Raw genomic sequence first — 24,806 nt, 5'->3', positions numbered from 1 at the left:
CACAACAGCGATGCGATTTGTTAGCCCGTCTGTCATTTTGCATTGTCTGTTAGCATTAGGCTAAACAGACTTTATTAAGGCAAAACAATTAGATTGTTTTACATACACATTGTATAATTATCTGTTAAGTTTGAGTGCCATTAAACAACTTGAAGCTTTTTTGGTAGAACTGTTCACTATCTGATGAACTGCTCCTTGTGAAGTGAGTTAAATTCACTGCCACCAAAGTGCTCATATCTAAAAATTTTGCTCGCAAGTAAAAGCAAAAAAAAAAAAAAAAAAAAAAAAAAAACCTGGACGGCGGCTCAGACCTAAAAAAAACGCAAGTCGGGTCATTCATATCTCAAGGAGAAACAGTTCAGTCGGGTGCGGCTGCGTCATTCAGTGTACAGCAGGCCTAAGGGGGACAAAATTAACTCTTATGCCATTAAATTACCTTAAACGTAATGTTACTTTATTTAATGTAACTCAGACTTTTATCTATGTCTAACGCTCAAGTCAAAATGAAATGGGTAATGCCAGAGTGAGTAGATTTTTGGGGGACATTTTCACAGACCTGGGTGGCTTCACTCTCAATGCTGCATCAATAGTCGGCCTACTTGAGCCAGATCTGCCTCCATCTGTGGACACACTCAGTTTGTCCCTTTTGCATAGGCAGGTGTCAAAGCCTCCTCTGCACAAGCGCATGTTAATGCGAATGTTCAAGTGCCACACGACATATGCCACAGATGGCGTTGGATCGACGTCAGTAGGTAGAAGTTTCCACGATCCCCACTTCGAAATGACTAACTGAGTCACTTGGGATCAGTGAAGTTAATATGGATTGATGTGCTCACGTCCAACAGTAAAAGCCTCAGAGACTTCTCAAACTACTGTAGATCAGAAAGCTGAAATGGTTCCCAAAACCTTTCACACCAAGTAACATCTAAAATACTGTACTTGGCTCTAAAAGAACCACAACCATGACCAAAACACATCTTTACGTGAAACCAGTCAGTAATTAAAAAAAAAAAAAAAAAAGCAACAGTTTTGTTGCTAGCCGCAGAATTGATCAATTCTGCAGAATTGATCCGGATTGTTGTGCACATCTAAACTGCAACTACAGGAAACATTTGGTTGAGGTTATTGCTGACAAAGGTGGGGCAACCAGTTATTTAATTCAAGGGTTCGCTTATTTTACTCCCTGTCCCGTGAATGTTTGCCATTTTCAATTAAGAAAAAAAAAAAAAAAGAAAATGTTTTGTGTATTAGTTTATTCCTGTGATTTACTGTAAAGCTGTTTTTTGATCAATTCAAGAAATGCCAAAGGGTGCGCATACTTTATCCTCCCACTGTAGATGTACAAATAATAGGAATCAAATCATTTCAACACAAATGTACCAAACAAATCCGCATTCACGTTAAGCGGGATACATATAATCGAATTGGAGCATTTTTCCTCTCTTCCAAACAGTCAGCAAAGGCCCAATTATTGGAGGCATCAAAGATTATCCTGAGACTTTTTGTGGTGCAGGGTGTGTTAGAAGCCATTTCCCTCCTCAATATGCTCCATAAACTGTCATGTCTGACAATAGAAAAAGTTAAACCTGTTCAATATTTACTATGACAAACCCTTATGTGATGTCAATAGCAAGTTGGCTCTGTGAGAGTGGCATGAAACTAAATGATAGTCAATCAGAACGGCTCAATGATGCTGTGCTGTTTCTGGGTACAAAGAGGCGCAACTGGTTGTGTTGAGTTTTTGTACACTGTCTCACACGTCATTCACTACAATAAAAATAAGTTCACGACAATGTACAGTAGTTACCAAACAAGGAAACAGTACTACTACACTTTACAATTCCCCCCCCCCCCCAAGTCATGTACGGGGTCTGTACATTTACAATGATAGAAATCTGTGTACTGCATATAAATTTGCACACCTCGCTTAAACAACTAACTAAACAATCCCTTTGGAAAATTAAATGTACTGTATAGACCAGGGGTGGTCAAACTATGGTCCATCGGCCACATATGGGCTGCTCCGTTCTTTAATGTGGCCCACCAGACCTGACCTGCTTTGTATTATTTTACATACACATTGTGTTTTCTTTAAATCTACAAATGACCCTAGATATCAAAGGTGGCAAATTAGCACACAAATGTGGCCACCCATGGTATTCACTATAACAGCAGCATTTCAATAATTGAGAAAAAAGTTTTGTTTTTTGTTTTAATATATCAACATGTATATAAAGACATTCAATACCCATGAGTGAACAGTACTCATTACATTAAGAGTACGAGAAAACTAAGCCTAAAAACATTACAATTTAGTGCCTTTCCCCACAAAAATTTACAAATCCATGTTATTCCACAATAGAGCTCCAAGTGATCTCATGATATACAGTACACTTCATAAATCCTCCCTGGTGTCTTGATAAGTTAGTGCAAGGTACTTTAACTCAAAATGTAAAATCGCTGCCCTGAGGAATGGGTATTTGCAAGCAGTGGTTCCAAATAGTGACTGAATGAGACTAACTGTAGAAAGTGATTGCCAACCATATACTAAATGTGCCTTGACTCGAAATTTGGGAAACTGCTCTAGATGTCTGTGGTGACAACTGGAGTGACTCCGTGGATGAGCAACGTCGGACCCAAATCCTGACTCAATAGGTCCACCTGGTGCAGGTAGGCCCGGTACCGGCTTGAATCTGCAGGCGGGTGCGGCAAATACAGGAAGCGCACAGCCGGCTGGGGTGCTCCGTGTTTTCGAATAAGACAGTTGACGGCGTGAACGTACTCATCTGTTAGCAGTGCTGCATTGCTGGGAAATGTTTCTTTAGGTCCATCCTCCACTTCCTCGCTCCATTCCTCTTCAGTAGCCCTCTCTCGTCTTCCCCAGTGTAGTGCCACCACCTGGTCCCAAGCCACCATCTGCACTTGCGCAGACATTCTGAGTTCCTTGAGCATCAGTCGCAGCTTGGCCTCCTCCTCGTCCCGCATTCTTCCCCCAGCCTCAACGCACAGGAAAACGCGCAACCTGGCCTGGCTCCAGGCACGGGTTTCGTGAAGTATGCAGGCCAGCTGAAGCAGAAACAGAGAGCAAATGTCCACGTAGCCACGATTGTCCGGTCGCAGCAGATTCAGCGGCCAAACGTCAACAAACGGGCCTGCCATGCCTTGGCAAGTTCTGGTCTTTCTCCCACATCCCAAAACGTCTTCCCTGTTGAACCGGCTGAAATATCGAGCCAGTGTCACATTTTTGCCCATTTTTATAGCATCGGTAATAACTGACACATACTCCTCTTCCTTGAGGTCTTTGGGTTTATCAGCATCACGTACACTAGAGAAGAAAGGGAACAGTGGTTCTCCTGGGCCTTTGTTTGGACATACTATATCCAAGCCATGGTCTGGAGGTAAAATAACTTGTCCTTGGAGGTGGTCTCCAGGGGGGCAGTTGTCATAGAAACCCAAGACAAGAGTGTTTGGCCTCATCCCGCCTAGGAAACATTATGATATTGATGGTTTTAGTCCAAACGAGTCGTGTTGCAGGTCATGAAAAGTAATAAATCCCCCGCATATTCACGGCTTGGAATTTGCAGCTTTTTTGGGGGAACCTATCCTCTATTCACTGAAAAATAACCTAAAGCAGTGTCTAATGTAAAAGTATTGTTTTGGCGCCATCCTCTGGCATTTTGGTGCAGAGGAACTACAGCATGTGAGGGTAGGAGCTTCATTTCGTCAGGCCATAGTCATGTCGAAGAGAAAAGTAGTGCTTTGGCATCTTGTGACATCTACAGGAAGTTATAAAAATATCCGTATTCTTGAAATATGCGATAACGTGGGGTTGAATTGGTATATTCAATAGTTTGGTGACAGTACTTTTCAAGGTGGGAATTTCATTAGAAGTTCTTTTTAAAAACAAAGGGATAGCTCTTCTCGCCAACTGCCCGTTATGTTCAGCGATTTAACTCTGCTTTTTATTTTAAGTGACCGGGTACTACAACGGAGACTGAACGTTAACATTCTGTGAGAAAATTTTGGCAGTCGAAGCTCAGTCTCCTTTTCTCTCCCCACTGCTTGGATCTGAGCTGATAGAGAAACTTTGGCCCCATGAGACCAGTGATACTGACAGTACTACAGACTTGTCATTATTATTGTTTTATTACTGGTTGTGTTCTGTTTTCATAACCCTGATTTCATTGTATTTGCGCCATACAATGATAATTATTTTTATGTTCAATCTTTATGTACAGCACTTTAACTTTGTTACAGCTGTGGTTGTTTTTTTTTCAAAGTGCTCTATAAACAAAGTTGAAGATTTCTAAGATTAATCTGTGCAAAAGTACACATGGACCAGCATGTCCATAAAACTGCGAAGAGCTCATTAAATCAGATATGGCTCCTTTGCTCACTTTGCTGATACTGGGAAAACTGTAGCAATGTTAAACATCAGTCGCAGTAACTTTACATAATTCCAGTGAGCAGCGAGTATACTTTGAAGAATTTTATGGTCATCACTATGCATTTGCCTGATGACTGGAAATTAGCACGCCGCCGAATCCCAAACGCGGAGGTGCTGCCTGCATTCACAAATTCATATATTGAATTTTTTTCCCCCCAAACCTACCCTCATCAATTTTGTGGTTTTTCACCACTGTTATGCCACAAGACAGCACCAAAGCCCAGGCTAATCGGAACATATCATTTGGTGTTAAATGTATTTTGAAGTGATACATCGACTGTATGAATAGCTTTGCATGTCAGGGAGTAGTGAAGTTTAGCCTGGGTTAAACAGCTACGTTAAGTCTTGATTCCAATAACGTTACAAGCAAGAGTTTGAAATAGTAAAATGTTTTGGGGATCGTAGTATGTGGTACTTTTACAGTTTAAACTATTAGTATAGGCAATTATAAATATTTTAGGGGGTTGTCGATTTCTCGGTTTTTCACCATTTACAGGAGGACTCTGAGCCTACCCCCTGTGAATAGTGGGGGAATGCTATACAACAGAAAAATTCACACCTACCAAAGCCTGTGATGAAAAGAAGGTTCTGAACTCCACGTCTAACAGAGTCGGCCAAGGTGAGGTTAACAAAGGCTTTGATGTTCAAATGGTCCACTAAAGACAGCCAAGAGTCATAACAGCTCTGCAAAGGATCAGACGCCAACTCATCTATAGAAGCACATACAAAGTCAATGGTTGGATCCTCAGCTTCAATCCATGTGTATAAACGTGAATAGGCGGAGGATGCATCATTTAAAACCAATAGCACAAATAAAAATGTAAAAGAAAAATAAATAATTGTACCCAGCAATCCTAGTTTGACATGACCCAGTACATAGAGGCCACTCTTCTTCAGGTCATTAACAAACATTAGCAGGCCTATACAACTACGAGGGTTGGCCACCATTAGCAGCACTTGAGGTCTCCAGAATTTGACATGGTCCTTGCGCACGTCCAGCATCAGGAGGTACTTACGGACCTGAGCGAGAAGTGGTGAGAAAAGGATTTAAATAACAGTCAATCATGTATACTGGTGTCTTGACAGTGACGGGATTGATTAAAAATATTTTAAATTTTGAAAAAATCTGACTTACATTGGGGAAAGAAAAAAAAAAAAATTCTAAATAGAAAAATCTAATTTTTAAAATACAATATATTAAGTAATTTGTAGAATTTTCATAAACTGATTTTCGAAAGACTAAACAAAGTTCAAAAATAAAAATCACCTAAAAAGGTTTTTTTTTTTTAATTTACTTATTTTAAGTGGAAATACAACCTTTTTAAATGAAAAAAAATCTGATCTTTAATAAATAAAATCGCTATAGTAAAAAAAAGTTTTCTAAAAATATTTAGAGGTTTTTAGACTTTCATTTAAATGAATTTTAAGTTAGATAAGTTTAATTTTTAAATGGATTCTTCTGTTTTTCATATACATGGGTTATATTGTATATGCAATACATGTAATCTATTAAAATTTTTTGGCAGATATGATTGAAGTAATTGAGTTATCTTATGTTACAGTGAGTAGTTTCAATGACAAATGTAGTTTTTTTAATCAAAATTTATATAAAATATATATATATATATATATATATATATATATATACACACACACACACACACACACACACGCACACACACAGCTAATCTAAAATGCCAGAGTACTTTGTAATACAAGAACTCCACAACAAGGATAGGTTATAGATTATATTACATTTCTCTCAATTTGGAGTTTAAGTGAATTGAAATTTTATTGGGCTTGATTTAAAGTGGGATTTTGTTTTTAAGAGAGAGAGAAAAAAACAAACAAGTGTGTGTGCGTGTGCACCTGGTGGAAGATGAGAGCCTGGCTGACGTAGCCCCAGTTACTGATCGGTCCGAGGTAATGTATGAGCATTAGGAGCAGCAGCATAAATGCTATGCTGGCAAAAGCATAGATAGCATTGATTAGGAATATCATGACCAGGCTGCCAAGAATGCCCAGTGTGCAGGTGTGCCATGTGAAACAACGGAAGGAGGGCCTGAATGAAGAGGGGGGGGGGAGGGAGAGGGAGGAAAAAACAAACAAAACAAAAAAACACATTTTCAGCATTTATCAATTTAGATTTTTTTTTTTTAATAATGTACTACATTTTATTCAAAATTATTATACATAGAATTTAAGTCACAAAAACATTCTAATTTTAAACTTTTCAATCTGAGACAGGTTTGATAATTTCCCAACTGAGACCAATAAAAGAAAAATTACTTAAATTGGCTGATCAACATTCAAGTTTCAATTGGGACGAAGCCGCTATTGAAAAGTGTGGAACAATCCAATGCCTTATGAAATTAATGAAAACACTGCACAATAAATACGTTGTGTGATTCAGAGAAAAAACAGGTTTGTTGTGATAAAAGGACATTAGAAAGTTTCCTTCAGGTACATGCATCTTATTAACATGGTGCATCCTTAAAAGGAAGCTCTATGAAGGTGGATTGCATTATACCTCCTTACAAAGGATAAGAGTGTTGATAAGGTGACATGAAACATGTAACTTGATTGGTGATGTTTTTGGGTCAAAACTGCATTGGTTTTCAATGTATATGTAATGACTGAAATCTGACATTTACTTACAGTACGGTTATCATAATAATTTGCACAGTGGATACTATATCAACTCACTGCTTGGTCCTGTACCGTACCTAAAGTTTGGCGCAGATGCCCACTCCAGAGCCAAACAGGCCAGGTTCACAGTGGCATACACCACCAAGAAGAAGATGGTCACAATGCCAGCGATGGAGTTCAATTTCCCAGCAAACAGCACCATCTAGTGGCAAACAAAGCACCATTTTCACTTGCAGTTTGAGACTGAAATATTTTTGTAACGAGGATGGACAAATGTGTTTAAACAGCATAATCAGAGGTCGGAAAGATTTGTTTATGCTGTTGGGTTACACAGCAAAATTATACAATTACACTGAATTTAGGCAAGGACACCGCTACATTGTAAATATAAAAAACGTCATTTATGGATGAGTTAAATTTATGTGCCAATGATGACCGTTTCATACTCTATTCATGTTATTACATGATTACTCATCAGAAAGCTTTGAAAATGTAATTTGCTTAAATAAAATATACTTTGCGTGCATACAGTGGTGCCTTGAGATACGAGTGACTCAAATAAGTTACGAGGCACAAGCCGTCGTTTGGCCAATTTTGTTTTTGCTCTGACTCGCAAGCAAAAATTTTAGATCCGAGGACTGTATGGTGGCAGCCAATTCAATGCACTCACATCGGTGATGGGATGACGGAATATAACCATACTCACATGCATATTGTCTTTATCCTTTGTGAAAAATGACTATACTGCAGCTGACTAAAAGACAACTGTGAAATTCTGTCTCAAAGTCTATTATACTGCCCCCAGGTGGCCAATACATGCACACCAGAAGGAAATGCGGAGAAAATTGTGGCAAAAAATTTTTCTTTACATTCTACCTGTATTTATATCATTTTTTTAATGTTGGACATAGTCAATACTTTATGAGCTCTCTAGCTCAAAACACAGCCATGAGACTTCCGTTTTGTGCTGAAGAGTCACATTTCATCCATCCATCCATTTTCTGTACTGCTTATCCTCACAAGGGTCGCGGGCATGCTGGAGCCTATCCCAGCTATCTTCGGGCAGGAGGCGGGGTACACCCTTAACTGGTTGCCAGCAAATCGCATATAAACAAACAACCACTCACTCACATTGAACCCAGTGGGCAATTTAGAGTCTTCAAATCAACCTACCACGTATGTTTGTGGGAGGAAACCGGAGTGCCCGGAGAAAACCTGCACAGGCACGGTGAGAACATGCCAACTCCACACAGGCGAGGCTGGGATTTGAACCCCAGTCCTTAGAACTGTGAGGCAGATGTGCTAACCAGTTAACCACAGTGCCACCCACATATTTCAGTAAATATGTTTAGTTAAAGATTTGTATCAAAGCTCAAGCTGTTGTCAAACTAGATTTGGTAACTTGTTAAAATAACAGACCACGTGGGGACTGACCAATGGTATCGATTTATGAAAAAAATAAATTAAATTGAACAAATTTGGACATACGTTTCAGTCAGAAAGCTACAAGTATTCTCTCTCATATATATGCAGTAAGGGAAGAGTAGCATTAGTCACATAGTGAAACCCTTTACCTGTACAAGCAGCCAAGAAGCAAGCACTGAGGCCCAGGGGTTACCACTATGGGATGTCTTCCTTGCCAGGGCAAGTACACCACCTATAGCAGTTCATTTAAAAAACAAAAACAAACAAACAAATAAAAAAAAAAACAGTAGAAAAGGCAAAGTTCTGTATGTTGCTGCTCATATGGTTCTCAATGAGACAAGCAACTGAGTCATCCCGTGTTGGTACTTAAGCAAAACACAGGGTGATGGAAATTGTGTCTCTATGGAGAAAGTTAACAGTGCCAGCCATCTGTTGTCAAATGGTGCATTCCAAATGAACATTGCACCATCAGGAAAACAAGACAAATGAATAACTGGCCCATTTCTCGCAGATGGCTGGCTATTAAAATGCTGACACGGGTTTCACAGAACGGTCAGCTGGGGTGGAACCTTAGCAGTGAACGTCACCTAAACTATCAACGAGTCATTTTATATGTTTACACGTCACAAACCTGTTAGGGGATGAATCCACTCATGTCAAACTGACATTTGCTCCCATTTAACATGCAGTACTAAAGCATGAAGACCATCAAGGCCAAGGGTTCTCAAACCTTTTGGGTCCAGGGGGACCCCTTATAGAAAAGTGTCTATTCCAAGGACCACCTCATAATACTAACACCAATTAAACAATTACCATATTTACCCATTAATGCCATAGGAATTTTTAAAAAATACCTTAAGAAAAATGTTACGTTACAATAAATTCATATTTTTGAGAAAAACGTTTTAATCTACAAGAATAAAAGGCAAATTCTGTTTAGGAAAAAAGTCGCAATAATGAATAATGGGGGTTAGGCTCGACAGTTTTCCAGTAGAGGTTTTTTAATTATAGATTTGAAAAGTGAGCGTGATATGAACTGACCCAAAGCCAAATTAGGGAGGAGTAATTGGTTTATTGTATTTATTTCATTGGCACGCGGATCCCCATATATACGGTCCTGGAAAAAATTACATCACCACCCTTGCTTCTTCAGTGCTTTGTTCATTTTTAATGCCTGGTACAACTAAAGGTACATTTTTGTTTGGACAATAACGACAAAAGAAATAGCTCATAACAGTTTAATATCTAGCCATTTTTCATGGTTTTCTTGATGGTACCAGTAACCAGAATCACTGGGAATACAATTAAGGTTATATTATGGAATCAGCTGCATTTTCATCATGCTCATTTCAAGTATTCTTCAGGTAATATACCTTCAGTGAGACCAGGCATTAAAATGGACAAGAAATTGAAGAAACAAAGCAGTAGACAACTGTTTTTCCCGTGACTATATGTACAGTATGTACCTTGTTAAATGATACAACACTATTTACAGCACATTTTTTGCAGACCTTCAAGCTAAAGCTCAGACACCCCAGTTTGAGAACCAGTGATCTCGGATACACAAAATGATTCTCTTACCAAACAGGTCGTCTTTGGATAGTGCGTACAGGACTCTGGAGGCTCCAATTAGGTTGCTCATGGCAGCGGACATGGCCGAGGAGTAGACACCAACTGTGACCAGAGGAGGCCAAACATTGATGGCCCCAAAGAAACTGTAGTCTCTTTGGAGAATGGGACTAAAGATGGAAAGATAAAATTCCCAATATGATATTTTGGAAAAAAAATAGTGTATTAAAAAAAAAAAAATCAAACTTTTTCATGGATGTTATTGAGACAGTAAAGAGGGGATAGTACATCTTGAATTTTCTTTTTTTGACAAACTATTGTATTATTACAGTCATTGTTCTAATGTGACTGTAGAATTATTGACTATATTATTAGCCCAATATGTAAAAATCTTAATTCCTCTAACACCGGGATCTCTTTGTATTTTGTTTCCAATTGATTAGACGTATGTTGGCGGGTGGGACTCTGAGTCCCCTCAACACTCCTGGCGCTCTCTTGGGGAGGAGCAGAGTTTCGTCCAACGTTATGTTAAATCTGTTTAAAATTGATTCTTTGGCACCTTTTCCAAGACTGGGGATCTCTGGTTCAGAATAGGACTCCGGATATCAACCCATTTATCCTGATAGTGATACTAACCGTTCACAAGACAATGCAACCAGCAGACTTAGCAGGTTGTATGTGATGAAAGTTGTAAAAATGGCCACCAAGGTTCCTCTGGGGATGGAATAGCTTGGGTTCCTCAAGTCACCTGGCAACAACATAACAGAAATCAAGACGATCAAGCCTCTTTTTATTGGCACTCGGGCTCAGCGGTTTTCAAAACAGCGACTAGCGGCTATAAATCCTGCTAAGAAAATTAAAACGAGCAGAATCATCAAAAATAGAACCTCATGGAAGGCAATCAAAGTCCATCATGCTGAACATTTTGAAAAACAAAGTGCCCATTTACTGTATATGTTGCAAAAGAAGTGATTTTATGCCAATATGTTGGGAAGTAGGCCATGTTCATGCCCCTCAATCGAACAAAGTACACTATATACTGTATATGGTAAAGTGAGTATGTTTTGCAGTAGGTCGCAGAAAGTGTGTCGCGATTGTGACAAGAGATGATGCCATTCTCTGAGTGAATGAACGCCACATAAGAAAGCCACTGACGTTCAACTCGAACAGTGCGGTGAGTCAGCATCGATAATGCCGCTTCTCTTTGTTGCATAGCTGTAAATGATTTTGCCATCAAAAGCCCTTTTTCAGTCAGAGTTGCTGTTCTGCTTGACCTGTCTTTTTACAAAAAGCAAATTTTCTCCACCTTTTAAACAGAAACCGCCGTTTTGGGTGAAACAAACCCATGTTCTACCGTTGACAAGTCTGCAAGTTAATTGAGCTTCTGTCACCGAAATACACGCAGCAACAGCCTTTCAAATGTCAATGCACTCCTTTATTCTCACCCTGTACTTCTCTTTGTATAATAATTACAGCTACAGCAATCTTCTTCCTTGACCATTGTGGCATATTGTTTGTGGTTCAATGAAAAATAATGCAGCGCAGTATATATGGTGCCTCAAAACATTGTTTCCCCATAAGAAAGCTCAGGGATTGCAGATGTTCTGTTGCAGCGAGTTGGTATGGGTGCATGGGTCAATTGCCAGGTGTGCTGGTATGAGTTGCCGACTGTAATTAGGCTGCAATTGTCTGTGCGTTTGGCCACGTCATTTGGTCTGTGCGTCATTTGGTCTGTGCGTCATTTGGTCTGTCCTTACCTGACATGTTAGATCCAGCCATGATTCCAGTGCAACCATTGAACATGACTGCAAACACAGTGGCAAAATTCATCATGGCTCCAGTGGTATAGTCAACTGTGTAACTAGCTATGAGGAAACACAGGAGAGACAACCCATTCAGTTGTGTTGGAACTACAAACAAGATCACAGTTCCGGCCAGGCTTTGAAGTTATAGTACTGTTGCACATCAAAATGTGTCACATTCAACATTATGACAATGTTGCAGGGACGTACCCCATAGGTTGCCCTCCAAAGTGTGCAGTCGGAGGCCAGTATAATTGGCAGTGGTCTGGGTCGAAGTGTTCATAACGGAGGAATCTGGAAGTGTGATCATCCTGGGCTCTACAGCGAAGAAGCTGCTAAAGATGGATGCCAGGATAGTTGTGACGATGAGGAAGATGATAAAAGTGGCTTTGGCATAGATGTGGGCGCCTACCTGTAAATAAGCCAGTTGACCTGAGAGGAAAGCTAAATATGACGACATAACGATGACTTCATGCATAAATCAGATGACAGTGGAACTTCCAAATTCAACTACTTTACAGGTTGTACAGTTTGGAAAGGGATAAAATTTTGGGGGTTGCACAAATTTTGAGTGACATCATACAAGACAGAATGTTGTACCAGATTTCTCTAAGACAGTCTTGCAAGAACAGAGTTTAGCTTTTTTTGGGGGGCCGGTGGGGTATCTTTTGTGTTTTTTTTTAGTGATACAGAAAACCCAATTTCTATCATTTCCAATGGAATTTATTTTTTTTGCATTGCAAATTATGCTGGTCAGCAAGTATCCCGACGGATTGCGTTCAACCTTCAAGACTCCACTTAAATGACTGAATGAAATGTGTCTCACCAAACAAACAAGGAAACAAATTAAGAGCAGCACAGTGCCATAAAGCAAAGACCACCAGTATCCTGAAGGCAACACTCGATGGGAGGCTCCAATAACCGCCGCAGACTGTGAAGCTTGAATGCACATGAAACGAATAGTTAATAGAGCCAAACGCTGATAAGCCACTGAATGTGATTATGACAACCAACCTTCTGGGATGCCAAAGGCAGACGTGATTGCTTCAACCAGACCCAAAATGTAGAGCGCGCTGCCACACACATTGGCAAAGAAAAACATGATTCCAATACTGCCACCAAACTCTGGACCCAGCGCTCGACTGATCATGTCTGTCGGCCATCATTAAGGAATTCTTGGGGACATATTTTGAAAAACTGACTTTTTAAGTGCTTGCATATAAACCGTTGACTTTTTAAGTGCTTGTATATAAACAATTGCGTCTCTCCTCAAGGGTGAAATGACACAACCGAGTACATCTTTTGTTTGCTGCCTATTTCTGAAAATTTGTCTGTGAGCAAACTGTTCTACATTTTGCGATGCAACAATGGGGTTACTACTTTACATTACTGGCCCCACATCGAGTTTTTCCACCCATGACTTCGCAGCTATGCTGGGCGAACTGCCGCCTTTTCTAAATGAAGGCTGGAGTCTGGCCAACGGACTACTGGGAAACACTATCATTTCAAAGCCAAAGGGTAAGCAGAGGTGCAGTTTTAACACACATTAGCAGACATAAAAAAATAACCACATGGCCTCAGAGTGTAGATGAATTGAAAGATACAATAGGCACCTCCCGCATCCAAGGCTCCATTAGTTGAGATGGCGCAGACGGAAAGGACAGTCATTGTGATAATGACATAGGCCAGAAAGAACATGGCGATGGCCTGGTACAGCCCTGCTTGACCCACAACAAATCCTGCAGGCAAATAAAAAGTTTTACTATACTGTGAATGTGACATGATGGAAGATTCCAGTAGACAAGCAGGAAAGGCTCCTTGTGGGGTTGAAACCGAAAAAAGCAGGATGGTCATCTTAAAATGATGCAGCGAAAGGTCACAAATTACATTTCAAGTGTCGTTAGCGATATATTGCATGCATTTAAAACATACAGTGACATACTGTAAATGTACACGTACCCATGTACTTCTGGTGCATTTAAAAAAATATATTTTTAGGTTTAATGTTGCAAGACAAGTTTGCTAATCTATTAAGTTTATGAACGATGTGCACATACATTAATCACTATCCAAAGACATGGAGATTTAATTTCCTTCTGTAGTCCAGAACATAAAATGACAAATGAAACAACCTCACATTAGGGTTACACAACCACTAACACAAACTCAAAACACACAAAATGAATCACAGCTCATAGAATCATCAAAACCTGCAGTACGAGGATAATGACAATGTAAAAAGCCAACAGAAAATAAGTTTACAGTGCAAGAACAATGTTAACATTCTTCCACATTCAGTAAAATGCCTACCATGGTAATTCAGTTACAGAGACTATGTTTAAATACCAGCAATTGTAAATTCAAGTAACTGGATGACAGTTCTTTAATATAATATGTTTTGGGATAATTGTATATTTAGGGTTTAAACTATTAATATAGACAATTATAAAAAATGTTAGGGGTGTTCATTATTCACCTGGTCCTGCAGTCTAATAATGAGGGTGCACACTGTACTGTTTGGTTTACTTTTTGTTTGAAAACGTTTAAAATATAACTTCCATCCTACCATAATCATAGTTTAATTAGACACTAATTCATGTAGAATCATTAGCTTTCCAGGAACAATCATCCATTTTTTGTTGAGACTGAATCACATTTGGAGTAATTTATCATCTTGTTTTAATTAGTCTGAAAGGAAATGATATAAAAGGCATAATCGGGCAAAATGAATTAAATACCACCACTGGGAGTTCAATATAAACAAAATAAAAATATAAACGACAATTAATTGAGTAAAAAGATGTTGAATCAAATGGGCTTGTTATTTGACCATCATTGTAGCGTCTAGCTTTTTTCTTTTTCACCATAAATGTTAAATACTCCATCATGAAAGTTAAATGCTCGACGAGATATCATTGTGTTTTTCATGTACTTTTAACAAGTCCACTTCCAGTCCTAATGTTCTTACTCACCAATTCGCAGAAACACGACGACGCTAAACATAGACAGCAACGTCGGAATAACGACTCCGAAAAGCACGCCGAGCTTTCGGTCGCTTTTAGGGGCATACAGACGGTGACCTCGGTCTTCGCCCGGCTTGGGCCTCCTGTTTGCGGGCTCATCCTTCGACTCCGGACCGCCGCAGGCGCGGGTGCTGTTGGTGGGTCGATAGTTGAGAAGGGGAGACTTCTCAGACATTCCAACGCTTACGTGCCCACCTAATGACTACAACAACACAGTAAGCCTTAATTTCTTTGCTATGTTGGAAATGTGCTGCTAAACCAAGCAGCTTTAACTAATTGAGATCACCTCAACCGCAGACAGGTGGAGAGGAGGTAACCAAATTGTTCTACAGGCTGCAAGGTGTGCTAATGCTAATGAGGCTGAAAACGTGACGTCATTATTGAATGTGGGTTTTTTTTTTGGGGGGGGGGGGGGAGGTGTACTAATTTTGTAATTAGTTCCATGTACACAGGCGGTTTGAGTATTTTCCCATACAATAGAGCTAGCAAGACAAATGTCTCACTTGTACTCCAACATACATGCAGTTTAATACTAGAAACTACAACCAATTTAAAGCCATTGTTAAATATTCAGCCCTCTTAAACTATTATTATCTTGTGAGTGGAAACACACACACACACACACACACAAGCAGTTTAACCAGTAGTAGCACGTCGTACAAGTGGTTAGCACGTCTGCCACACATTTCTGTGGTTCAGGGTTTGAATCTCTAACTTCCTCCCACATTCTCAAAACATGCATCCATTTTCTGTTATATCGCTTGTTCTCATTAAGAAGCTGGATCCAATCCCAATGATTCAAGACTAAAGGTGGACTATACCCCGGATTGGTCGCCAGTCAATCACAGGGCACATATTGAGACAGACAACCATTTACACTAACCATCTTTGAGTTGGAACTGAACACACGCTGCCTGCACAGAAGTCAGACGAGTTGACCGCCACACCATCAATGATTTGAAAACATGCATTAGGTTAATTGAATACTTTAAATTGTCCACATGTGAATTTTAGTCAATGGTTGTGTGTCTATATGCGGCTGTCAATTGGCTGGTGACCAGTCCCGAGTCTAAACCTCTTTTCTTGCCAAAAGTCAGGTCACTCGCAACTCTGAGGAAAAAGCGCTACAGATATCGGATGCAGTGATGGTATTGCATTGAATCAGAGTAGCTTTATACACCATTAAACGGAGGCCAGTCCATTGTGTATCCATCTTCCTCTGCCTGCTTTTGGGTCCAGGCCTACATCATACGATTACCAGTCGTGACACATGGTAGGTTAATTGAAGACTCAAAATTGCCCATAGGTGTGAATGTGAGCGTGAATGGTTGTTTGTTTCTATGTGCCCTATGACTGGCTAGCGACCAGTTCAAGGTGTACACTGCCTCTCGCCCAAAGATAGCTGGGTTAGGCTTCAGCACGGCCGCGACCCTAGTGAGGATAAGCGGTACGGAAAGTGGATGGATGGATGATGATCGTATGGCATCGTAGTAGCTTAATTGACTGGCAACCATTCCAGGGTTGAACCAGCTTCTCTCGCCCAAAGTGACCTGGGAAAAGCTCCAGCTCACTCATGATCCTAATGAGAAGAGGCACTGTAAAAAAAAAAAAAAATGGATGGATCATAATGTTGCATCAGTCTAGCTTTTGTTCTTTCTTATACGCGTTTGCCTTGTGACCAGTCCATGGTGTACCTTACTTCTCTCACCCAAAATCGGATGAGATTGGCTCTCGCAAACCCTAACGAGTACAATCACCACAGAAAATTTATTTATTTTCAACCAGCGCAATAATAAAATAAGAGAACAGATGAACTGACTAATTCACAGCCAAATGTCTACTTGCTGCAGAAAAATACTGTAGAAGCTTTGTTTATTATGTTGTGAAATTGTCATGCTTTTTATTAAGTTATGGCATCTTTGTTTTTAAATACACAATCAGAGCATAAGAAAAAAAACTGCATGACTCCTGTAAACACAAATCAAATTTGCATCAGGAGCATTTATACCAGACACAGTTCCTTGCACTCATGTTTGTAGGTTTACAAATACTCTACATGTATTGTTGAAAGGTTACTTTAGCTCATTATTTGCTAAATATCAATCCACTAATCAGTACTGAAGCACAAACAAATTCAGACCATGTGTGCTTCTCTGCTTTACGATTAGTGCTGTGTAACAACAGGGAGGGTTTCTGACATGATGTAGCAAATGACAGTGATCATTTGCTACATGGCAAATGTAGTGAGGATAAGCGGTACGGAAAGTGGATGGATGGATGATGATCGTATGGCATCGTAGTAGCCCAGGCCACATCATCATGTGGCCTGGAAGCTGTAAAAAAAAACCAAATTTTTCTGTTCGCCAGACCCATTAAACTCAGTGAGAGCATTATTTTTTTTTTATGAAGAGTTTAACCTACATAGATTCATATTTTCCCCATGTGCCTCAGTTTTGACAATGTCATGTGGTGGAAGAATGGATGGTTTCATTTTCCCTCTTATTCTCCATTTGTGCAAAACCATGATTTTCAGAAATAACTACAGGATGGCCATAATAATTGATTAATTGACCCATTCAGTGATTGTTAACAATTATGTCATTTGTGTGGAATTTATTGATTGGAGATTAATTCTGTCTTAAAGGGGATATATGATGGAAAATGTGCTTCTTATGGCTCGTATACAAATAGTTGGGTCTCTGGAGTGCCTGCTCACCCATTAACCCATTCACCCATTTTCTACCTATTTTTGAACATGTCTGTAAGTGAGCTCTTATGAATTTTTAGCTGGCATTATGTAAATTAACTGATGTGTGACATAACAATTTGGCTAATTTTTGTAATACCGTCCCTCACCAAGTTTCTTTGTCCTCGACATGATCAGCTAGGCTGGGTGAAAATCCACAGCAACTTTCAGGCAACCTGTTGCCCCACTACACTACAGACAGTGTAGTGGGGCAACAGGTTGCCTGAAAGTTGCTGAAACTCCTACATCCCTCATGGGTGCGACGACCCTGCTATCATGTCAAAACCCAAAGTTAAGCATAGCTCCATTGCTGGATGCACAGATAAGTGTTAGCTAACAGCGATACATTCTGATAAGCGGCTCATACTGTACTTCATTGCTTAGTGAAGTTATCGACACGGTGGGGGGTCTTAGTGTTTGGTATGTATCCACGCGACTCATAAACACATTGTAGCATAGGAAGTGCTACCTCCGTGAGGAAAATGTTTTTATTTATTTCGAAGCCACTTGCTTACTCGTTCAGTCCCTGACTCACCACCGATTGTCATGGTCCCCACTTGTTGACATGGTAACAAAATCCACGTTAAATCCGCATTAAAAATGTTAAATTGTAAAAAAAAAAAAAAAAAAAAAAAAATGCATAATTTAGCTCCTTTAAAGAAACTGCAGTAAAATGGAGTGCATTCCTTGGCTGCAACCCATAGAGGGGCTGTTGATTCAGCGATTCAGTTGACTCAACTAGTTATTAGTCCAAAGAAGAAAAACATGACATAAGCTGTGTGTTGAGTGTCATCCTCACTGACTTCCAATTTTGGACAATCCAGCATTCTTTGTTCTGTTTGTCCCTGGCGCTGACAACAAGTGGGTTTACTGAAGATGCTCTTCTCATCACTGGGGAGGGCATCTACTTTCCAGGCTCATCATCAGCCGCTCCAGTTTGCCTGTGATCAATCGCCTGTAGTTTAGCAGGACTGTGCTCAGACTGAGGGTGCTTCGAGGAACACAGGACAATTCTGGGTTCTCCACTGGCTCCTGTTGGTCCGAAGAGAAAACACAACAGTCAGAGTGAAGCATACGTATGAAGCAGGGTACCCTTTTTAAAAAGGGGGGAAACCGCACACATGACGAGGAATAAAATCCATCCGTTTGTGTGCTTGATGTTTTATAATGTGTGATATAATCCAGATGACCAAGACAGCACACCACACACATAGAATTTGTGATCGTAGATAATGAACAGGTTTAACATTTACAGTATTTACAGTATGATAGTCGGGCCTGACTGAAAGGGAAAGGTGAAAAAACAAAATAATTTTTCTGGAAAAATGTGTCTCAAAAGCCAAACAACCCAAACCATAATGATGCAAATTAATTCATTGTTTTGAAGTTGGAACAATTTAGAAGTCAACCGATCTTATGTAACATAATGTGCTCGAGTTTAGAGACTCCACTGTAGCAGATTTTCAACAACAACGTCCACAATTTCCAAAAACAATTTGAAATGTGGACTCGTCGGACCACAGAACACTTTTACACTTTGCATCAGTCTTAGATGGGCTCGGGCCCAGAGAAGGCGGCGGCGTTTCTGGGTGTTGTTAATAAATGGCTTTTGCTTTGCATAGTAGAGTTTCAAGTTGCATTTACGGATGTAGCGCCGAAATGTATTTACTGACGTTGGTTTTCTGAAGTGTTCCTGAGCCCATGTGGTGATATAGTTTACACATTGATGTCGGTTTTTGATGCACTGCCGCCTGAGGGATTGAAGGTCACGGACATTCAATGTTGGTTTTCGGCCTTGGCGCTAACAGGCAGTGATTTCAAAAAAGGTTCTCTGAACCTTTTGTTGATATTATGGACCATAGATAATGAAATCCCTACATTCCTTGCAATTGTATGTTGAGGAACATTGTCCGTAAACTGTTCGACTATTTTCTCACGTACTTGTTCACAAAGAGGTGAACCTTGCCCCATCTTTGCTTGTGAATGACTGAGCTATTCAGGGAAGCTCCTTTTCTACCCAATCATGGCACCCACCGGTTCCTGTGGGATGTTCCAAACAGGTGTTTGATGAGCATTCCTCAACTTTCTCAGTCTTTTTTGCCACCTGTACCAGCCTTTTTGGAACGGGTTGCAGCCATAAAATTCTAAGTTAATGATTATTTGCTAAAAACAATCAAGTTTGAACATTAAATATCTTGTCTTTGTAGTGTATTCAATTAAATAGAGGTTGAACATGATTTTCAAATCATTGTATTCTGTTTTTATTTATGTTTAACACAATGCCCCAACTTCATTGGAATTGGGGTTGTATATGAAAACACAGAGTAGAGGGTGTACTGTACATCTCCGACTTTCAAGAGGTCTTATGTGGAAAGTATGCACTCCTATCTTCTTCTTGTCCTGAGGAAGGAAGCCTTTGGGGTCACAAAACATTCCCAACATAGCTCCTGGAGCACTACTGATTCCGAAAGCCTCGGATTTACGAGAAACCCGGATGTTTTCAGACCTTATGAAACTGATAATACCTCTGAATTCGATGCAGGGCACAAAGAGAAACCCATTGACACATTTTTCATTCGCTGGCTGTGTGAAAAAGTTTTGAATCAATACGTGTCTCTGTTTGTTGTCCTGTGTTTATGTAATGTGACAAAAGGAAGCCTGAACCAGTAAGCAATGATTTGCTGATTTTAAAGTAGAGAAAAGCATGATTACTGGAAAGATGTTTATATATTTAAAAAAAATAACATACCAGGTTTAAAAATAACGTTCAAGTTGAAGGCATTATCTCACAATCTGGACAATCTGAGTTCCCTTTGACCAACAAATCACAGAATGAGTGCTTACTGCTTGTGCTCCCCCCATATAATTGTGTCACCTTGACGGCCTCTTACACTCAACTGAAGATGTGTGAGGATGAGGAGGTAACTGTTGATGTTGTGCTCGAGTCTCTGCAAAAGCACCGAACCACATTCTGCCTGGCCGAGGGGCTTCGCAACCTTGACACCTTCGAAAAGATGCCTCAAGGATGCACTGATGTCTTGTCTCCTTTCATGGTACTGTGAAAAGAGACACACAGGCAAAATAAATGCGGTTGTAGGAGGCAATTATTGATTGTAAACGAAGTAATTGAATTATTACTAGACTCATGGGTGCACTAACATACTGATTTTCTTTCCCAAGATGCTACATGGAGCTCTGTGCAGGGTAGCTGAACTGGCGTGGGCAGGATGGTGGAACTGTTACAGTCGTTCTGCCAGGATGGAGTGATGGAAGTGGAGAGATGAATTAGCATGTGACTGAATACAGTGGAGCATCCATATTTGAACCCTGTATTTCGTAGGTTGACAGTCAGGCAGGTCGTACAGGGATATTTCCGGTTGGGCATTCATAAAAAGTTACTTAGAGTTACTCAGTTATAATTACTTGGACCATTTCTACCACTACTGCATGTAATTAGCTAGCTAGCTTTGCTTACACCTGAATAGTCCCTAGATGGCACAATTTACAAAACAGCTTCAGTGTTTGCATTTAAATACCCGTGTTTTGTATTTTGTGTTATTCCGGCTACCGTAATCTGTGCGAACGCAAAGCATTGTGGGTATATAACTAGCAGGAAGTGTGCGCAAATGTCTGTCATATAGAGCAAGCCACTTGCTGATTAACGTGTGCCCCTGTGTTTAATAAACAGTTGACTTTTACTTAAGTGTCTCTGTTATGTGGACGCACACACCGACACAACACTAAGCGAGGTGAAGCCCACTGCACGGCCATTGGCCAAGAGGAGCCCCGGTTAATTTCTGAGCGAGCGCGTGACTAGCGCTTCTTGTCGTGGCATGGAAAGCCCTCTGTCGACCCAATGGGATATATTGCAGCCACAGGAGGCTTTAAGCGGATACATTTTCGCGGTTCAAACATGTAAGGATGTGTTGGCATAAAACGGATGTTGTCGTATTTGATGTCGTAGTATTTGATTGACAGGCGGTTTCAGCGCATTCATCATTTGAGAGCGGAGACAATGACTTGATTTTCATCATTTTGAAGACTCATTTTATGTACTTGGCAATTTCTAATCACTCAAATTTGGCAAGGTTGTTAACAGCAGTCTTCTCTGTGGTGTGTCTAATTTAGAAAACATTTATTTTTCACTTTACAGAGACCTTAAGTGAGGCACGGTGGCCCACTGGTTAGAGCGTCAGCCTCACAGTTCTGAGGAGCCGGGTTCAATCCCCGGCCCCGCCTGTGTGGAGTTTGCATGTTCTCCCCGTGCCTGCGTGGGTTTTCTCCGGGCACTCCGGTTTCCTCCCACATCCCAAAAACATGCATGAATTGGAGACTCTAAATTGCCCGTAGGCATGACTGTGAGTGCGAATGGTTGTTTGTTCCGATGTGCCCTGCGATTGGCTGGCAACCAGTTCAGGTTGTACCCCGCCTCCTGCCCGATGACAGCAGGGATTGGCTCCAGCACGCCCGCGACCCTAGTGAGGAGAAGCGGCTCAGAAAATGAATGAATGAATGAATGAATGAATGAGAACTTAAGTGAAAAGTGAAGACATTTAGCAATTTTGTTACAGATTTTAGCGAGAAACATCAAGTAGATGTACATGATTTGCTTTTGTTTTAATCATAAAATGATTTGTGGGCTATGAGTATGACACCTGTGCTTTAATGTCTTATTATTAGCTTATTATAATAATAATAATAATAAGCTAATAATAATAATAGTTACATGTATTTGACAGTTAATAATAATAAGATAGTAATAATAATAGTTACATGTATTTGCTTTTAAAAGTGTTACTCAAAGATTGACATTACTGTGAATAGGGGTTTACAATAGCTAATTTGACTCTAGGACTGATTATTTCTATGATTTTTAATTCCCATAGGAATTTTCTTTTTTTTTATTTAGTCATGGAATGGATTGTCATTGACTTTTGTGGTTCCACTGTACCTCAAAGAGTGATGTAAATGTGAGAAAATGTAACTTAAAGCCTCACCAGTGCGGTCTGCATCTCTGTCACAATATTCATCGCTCTCCTGGACGATCTGCTGCACACAAAGTCAATGGGCTTGTTCTCGGCATATCGCACTTCATAGGCTAGCATATATAGCAACAGGAGTCCTGGATGAACACATGAGCACACACTGAAGCTGAGTTACAGCAAAGCCCTGAGTCCTGTTCAGTCCGCAAAGTATTCAACTCTAGCTACTCACTGCTTAAAGCCATGCCCTGCTTTGCCACGCTCGATAAGTCCACATTTGTTCCATTAAGAGGGCGAGCCAGGTGGAAAATGTCCTGTGTCCACGGCGAGGTCTCACACAGAGGAGCTGCGTTTCCTTTTTGTGTTCTCCCCTCTTGATTTCCAGCCTTGTTATTTAGCAGGGGGGACGCACTATCTAGCCTGAGAATAGGCTGTGCTTCAACCAATCGTATCTTAGCAAAACTGGATTTCATTGATATTGTTTATTTTTGCCACCCAAAGGGCTTTTTTGGTGCTCATGGGACAGCTTCCTGGCTGACTCAAAGGTTAATGATTTATGATTGTGAAAGACTCCATTTGCACAAGTGACATCAAATCATCAATGCTGGAGGCTATTTACCGGTTGTCAAAGAGGTAGCCCTTCTGCTCCCAAACCAGAGGAGAAGGAGCAATTTGTGGAGGTGTGTGCTCTGCACATGTGGGCATTCATCACTCTAATCCGATATACAGTACATACTTTAAGAATACAGCCTGTGATCTATAGTTGAACAAATGCTGATCTTAATAGGACACAAAAAAATTTCACGCCGTATCATCCATGCACGAGGGGAGTGGCCAGCGGGATGGCCGCCCTTCTGTCTACTATGGTGGCCGTGCCCACCCCTGGCCTCCCCCCATAAGGAGTTGTCAGCCCCAACCATTTTCCGAGCAGATTGGAGAGAAAAAAAAATCACTCTTAACACAACACACACCACAGGATAATCACTCAGCATAATCTTCGGAGACATCTGACAATCGGGCCTTTGTTGTCTTTGATCGCAAGGGAAGGAAAATTCTCAAATTTGGCCCGATTGTCGGAATATGTGTACCATGCTTTAGGCTGAATCTGATTCATTTTGGACATTGGTCTACTTCTCTAAATTGTTCAGCGGTTTTAACGACAGTCCAGACAAACAAGGTTTTGACTTTACGGACGGCGTGCAAGGAACTAGTTTGTGCATGGTGTAAGAATACATGGTCATGATGCACAATAAGGCACGTTAAGTTACCACCCTATTTGCTGTTTTTCATTTGATTGTTTGACATTTATGGCCTAGAAGTGTTATTCATAACACTTAACAACTGCGTTAACGTAGGTTAGTGATAGACTATGGCGCATGCCGGATATGTAAATCTTGTAAACCATGGTCCAGAAAATAGATGGTTGGACGCCTTAGTGTGTTTTTCTGGTGTGGTCGGTTGAATTGAAAATTCATGCATTTATCATATACATGATAAATGTCATACAGAAAAGGCAGTGTGTTCACAACTTAGCTCACAAGGAAAGTGGACATTGTCTTCTCCATCCATCCGTACCCCTTGTGATAGACTGGTGACCAGTCTAGGGTCTACCCCGCCTCTCGCCCAAAGTCAGCTGGGACAGGCTCCTCTTCACCCATCACTGTAAATGAGTACAGGTGGTATTAAAAAAAGAATCCAAACCACGTTGTTTCTTTTGTGTATCTATTATCATTCATCATCCATCAGGTCATACATCTAGGGGGCCACAGCTGGAAGACAGCTTAGCTGCAATGTGATTCTCAGGTTGAGGAACTAGAACAGCTGTCAAAAACCACACTGCCGGGAGAAAACACTCAAGGATACACCATCCATCCTCATTTTGGACACCTGTGTCTGTCTATTGTTAGTTTTTACATTGACAGAGCTCCCCTGCACCCTCCAAGCTGTTTGTGGAGGTCGTTATTGAGATGCGTAATTCCTAAATTTAGTGGTGGATGCTCAGGGCCAGCAAGGCCTTCTCCGCTAGCCTAAACACTGTAAGGAGCACTGACCTACATTTACAATCTATTTGTTCCATTAAATTGTATTAATCTATTCCCAACAAACAATTTTCTTCAATTTGTAGCGTTTGTATGTCGATGTTATATTTGTTGTCCAATCAGA

General features: G+C 40.4%; 1 protein-coding gene across 1 annotated transcript; it reads right to left on the bottom strand.

Moving 5' to 3' along the window:
* Positions 1-2,583: 2,583 nt before the first annotated feature.
* Positions 2,584-15,090, bottom strand: LOC133411811 (solute carrier family 12 member 9-like). Its single transcript, XM_061694509.1, has 14 exons — positions 14,865-15,090; positions 13,497-13,631; positions 12,907-13,044; positions 12,719-12,831; positions 12,103-12,304; positions 11,848-11,955; positions 10,727-10,838; positions 10,103-10,260; positions 8,671-8,753; positions 7,174-7,298; positions 6,317-6,509; positions 5,293-5,467; positions 5,011-5,157; positions 2,584-3,482 (listed from the first exon to the last, which is right to left on the bottom strand). Exons 1-14 carry the CDS (start codon positions 15,088-15,090, stop codon positions 2,584-2,586), a joined length of 2,814 nt encoding a protein of 937 aa, XP_061550493.1.
* Between the last annotated feature and the right edge of the window lie 9,716 nt (positions 15,091-24,806).

This window comes from Phycodurus eques, chromosome 13, assembly GCF_024500275.1.
Source record: "Phycodurus eques isolate BA_2022a chromosome 13, UOR_Pequ_1.1, whole genome shotgun sequence".
Classification (NCBI taxonomy): domain Eukaryota; kingdom Metazoa; phylum Chordata; class Actinopteri; order Syngnathiformes; family Syngnathidae; genus Phycodurus; species Phycodurus eques.
The sequence above is the reverse complement of the archived record's forward strand: the minus strand, read 5'-3'. Positions and strand labels throughout refer to the sequence as shown.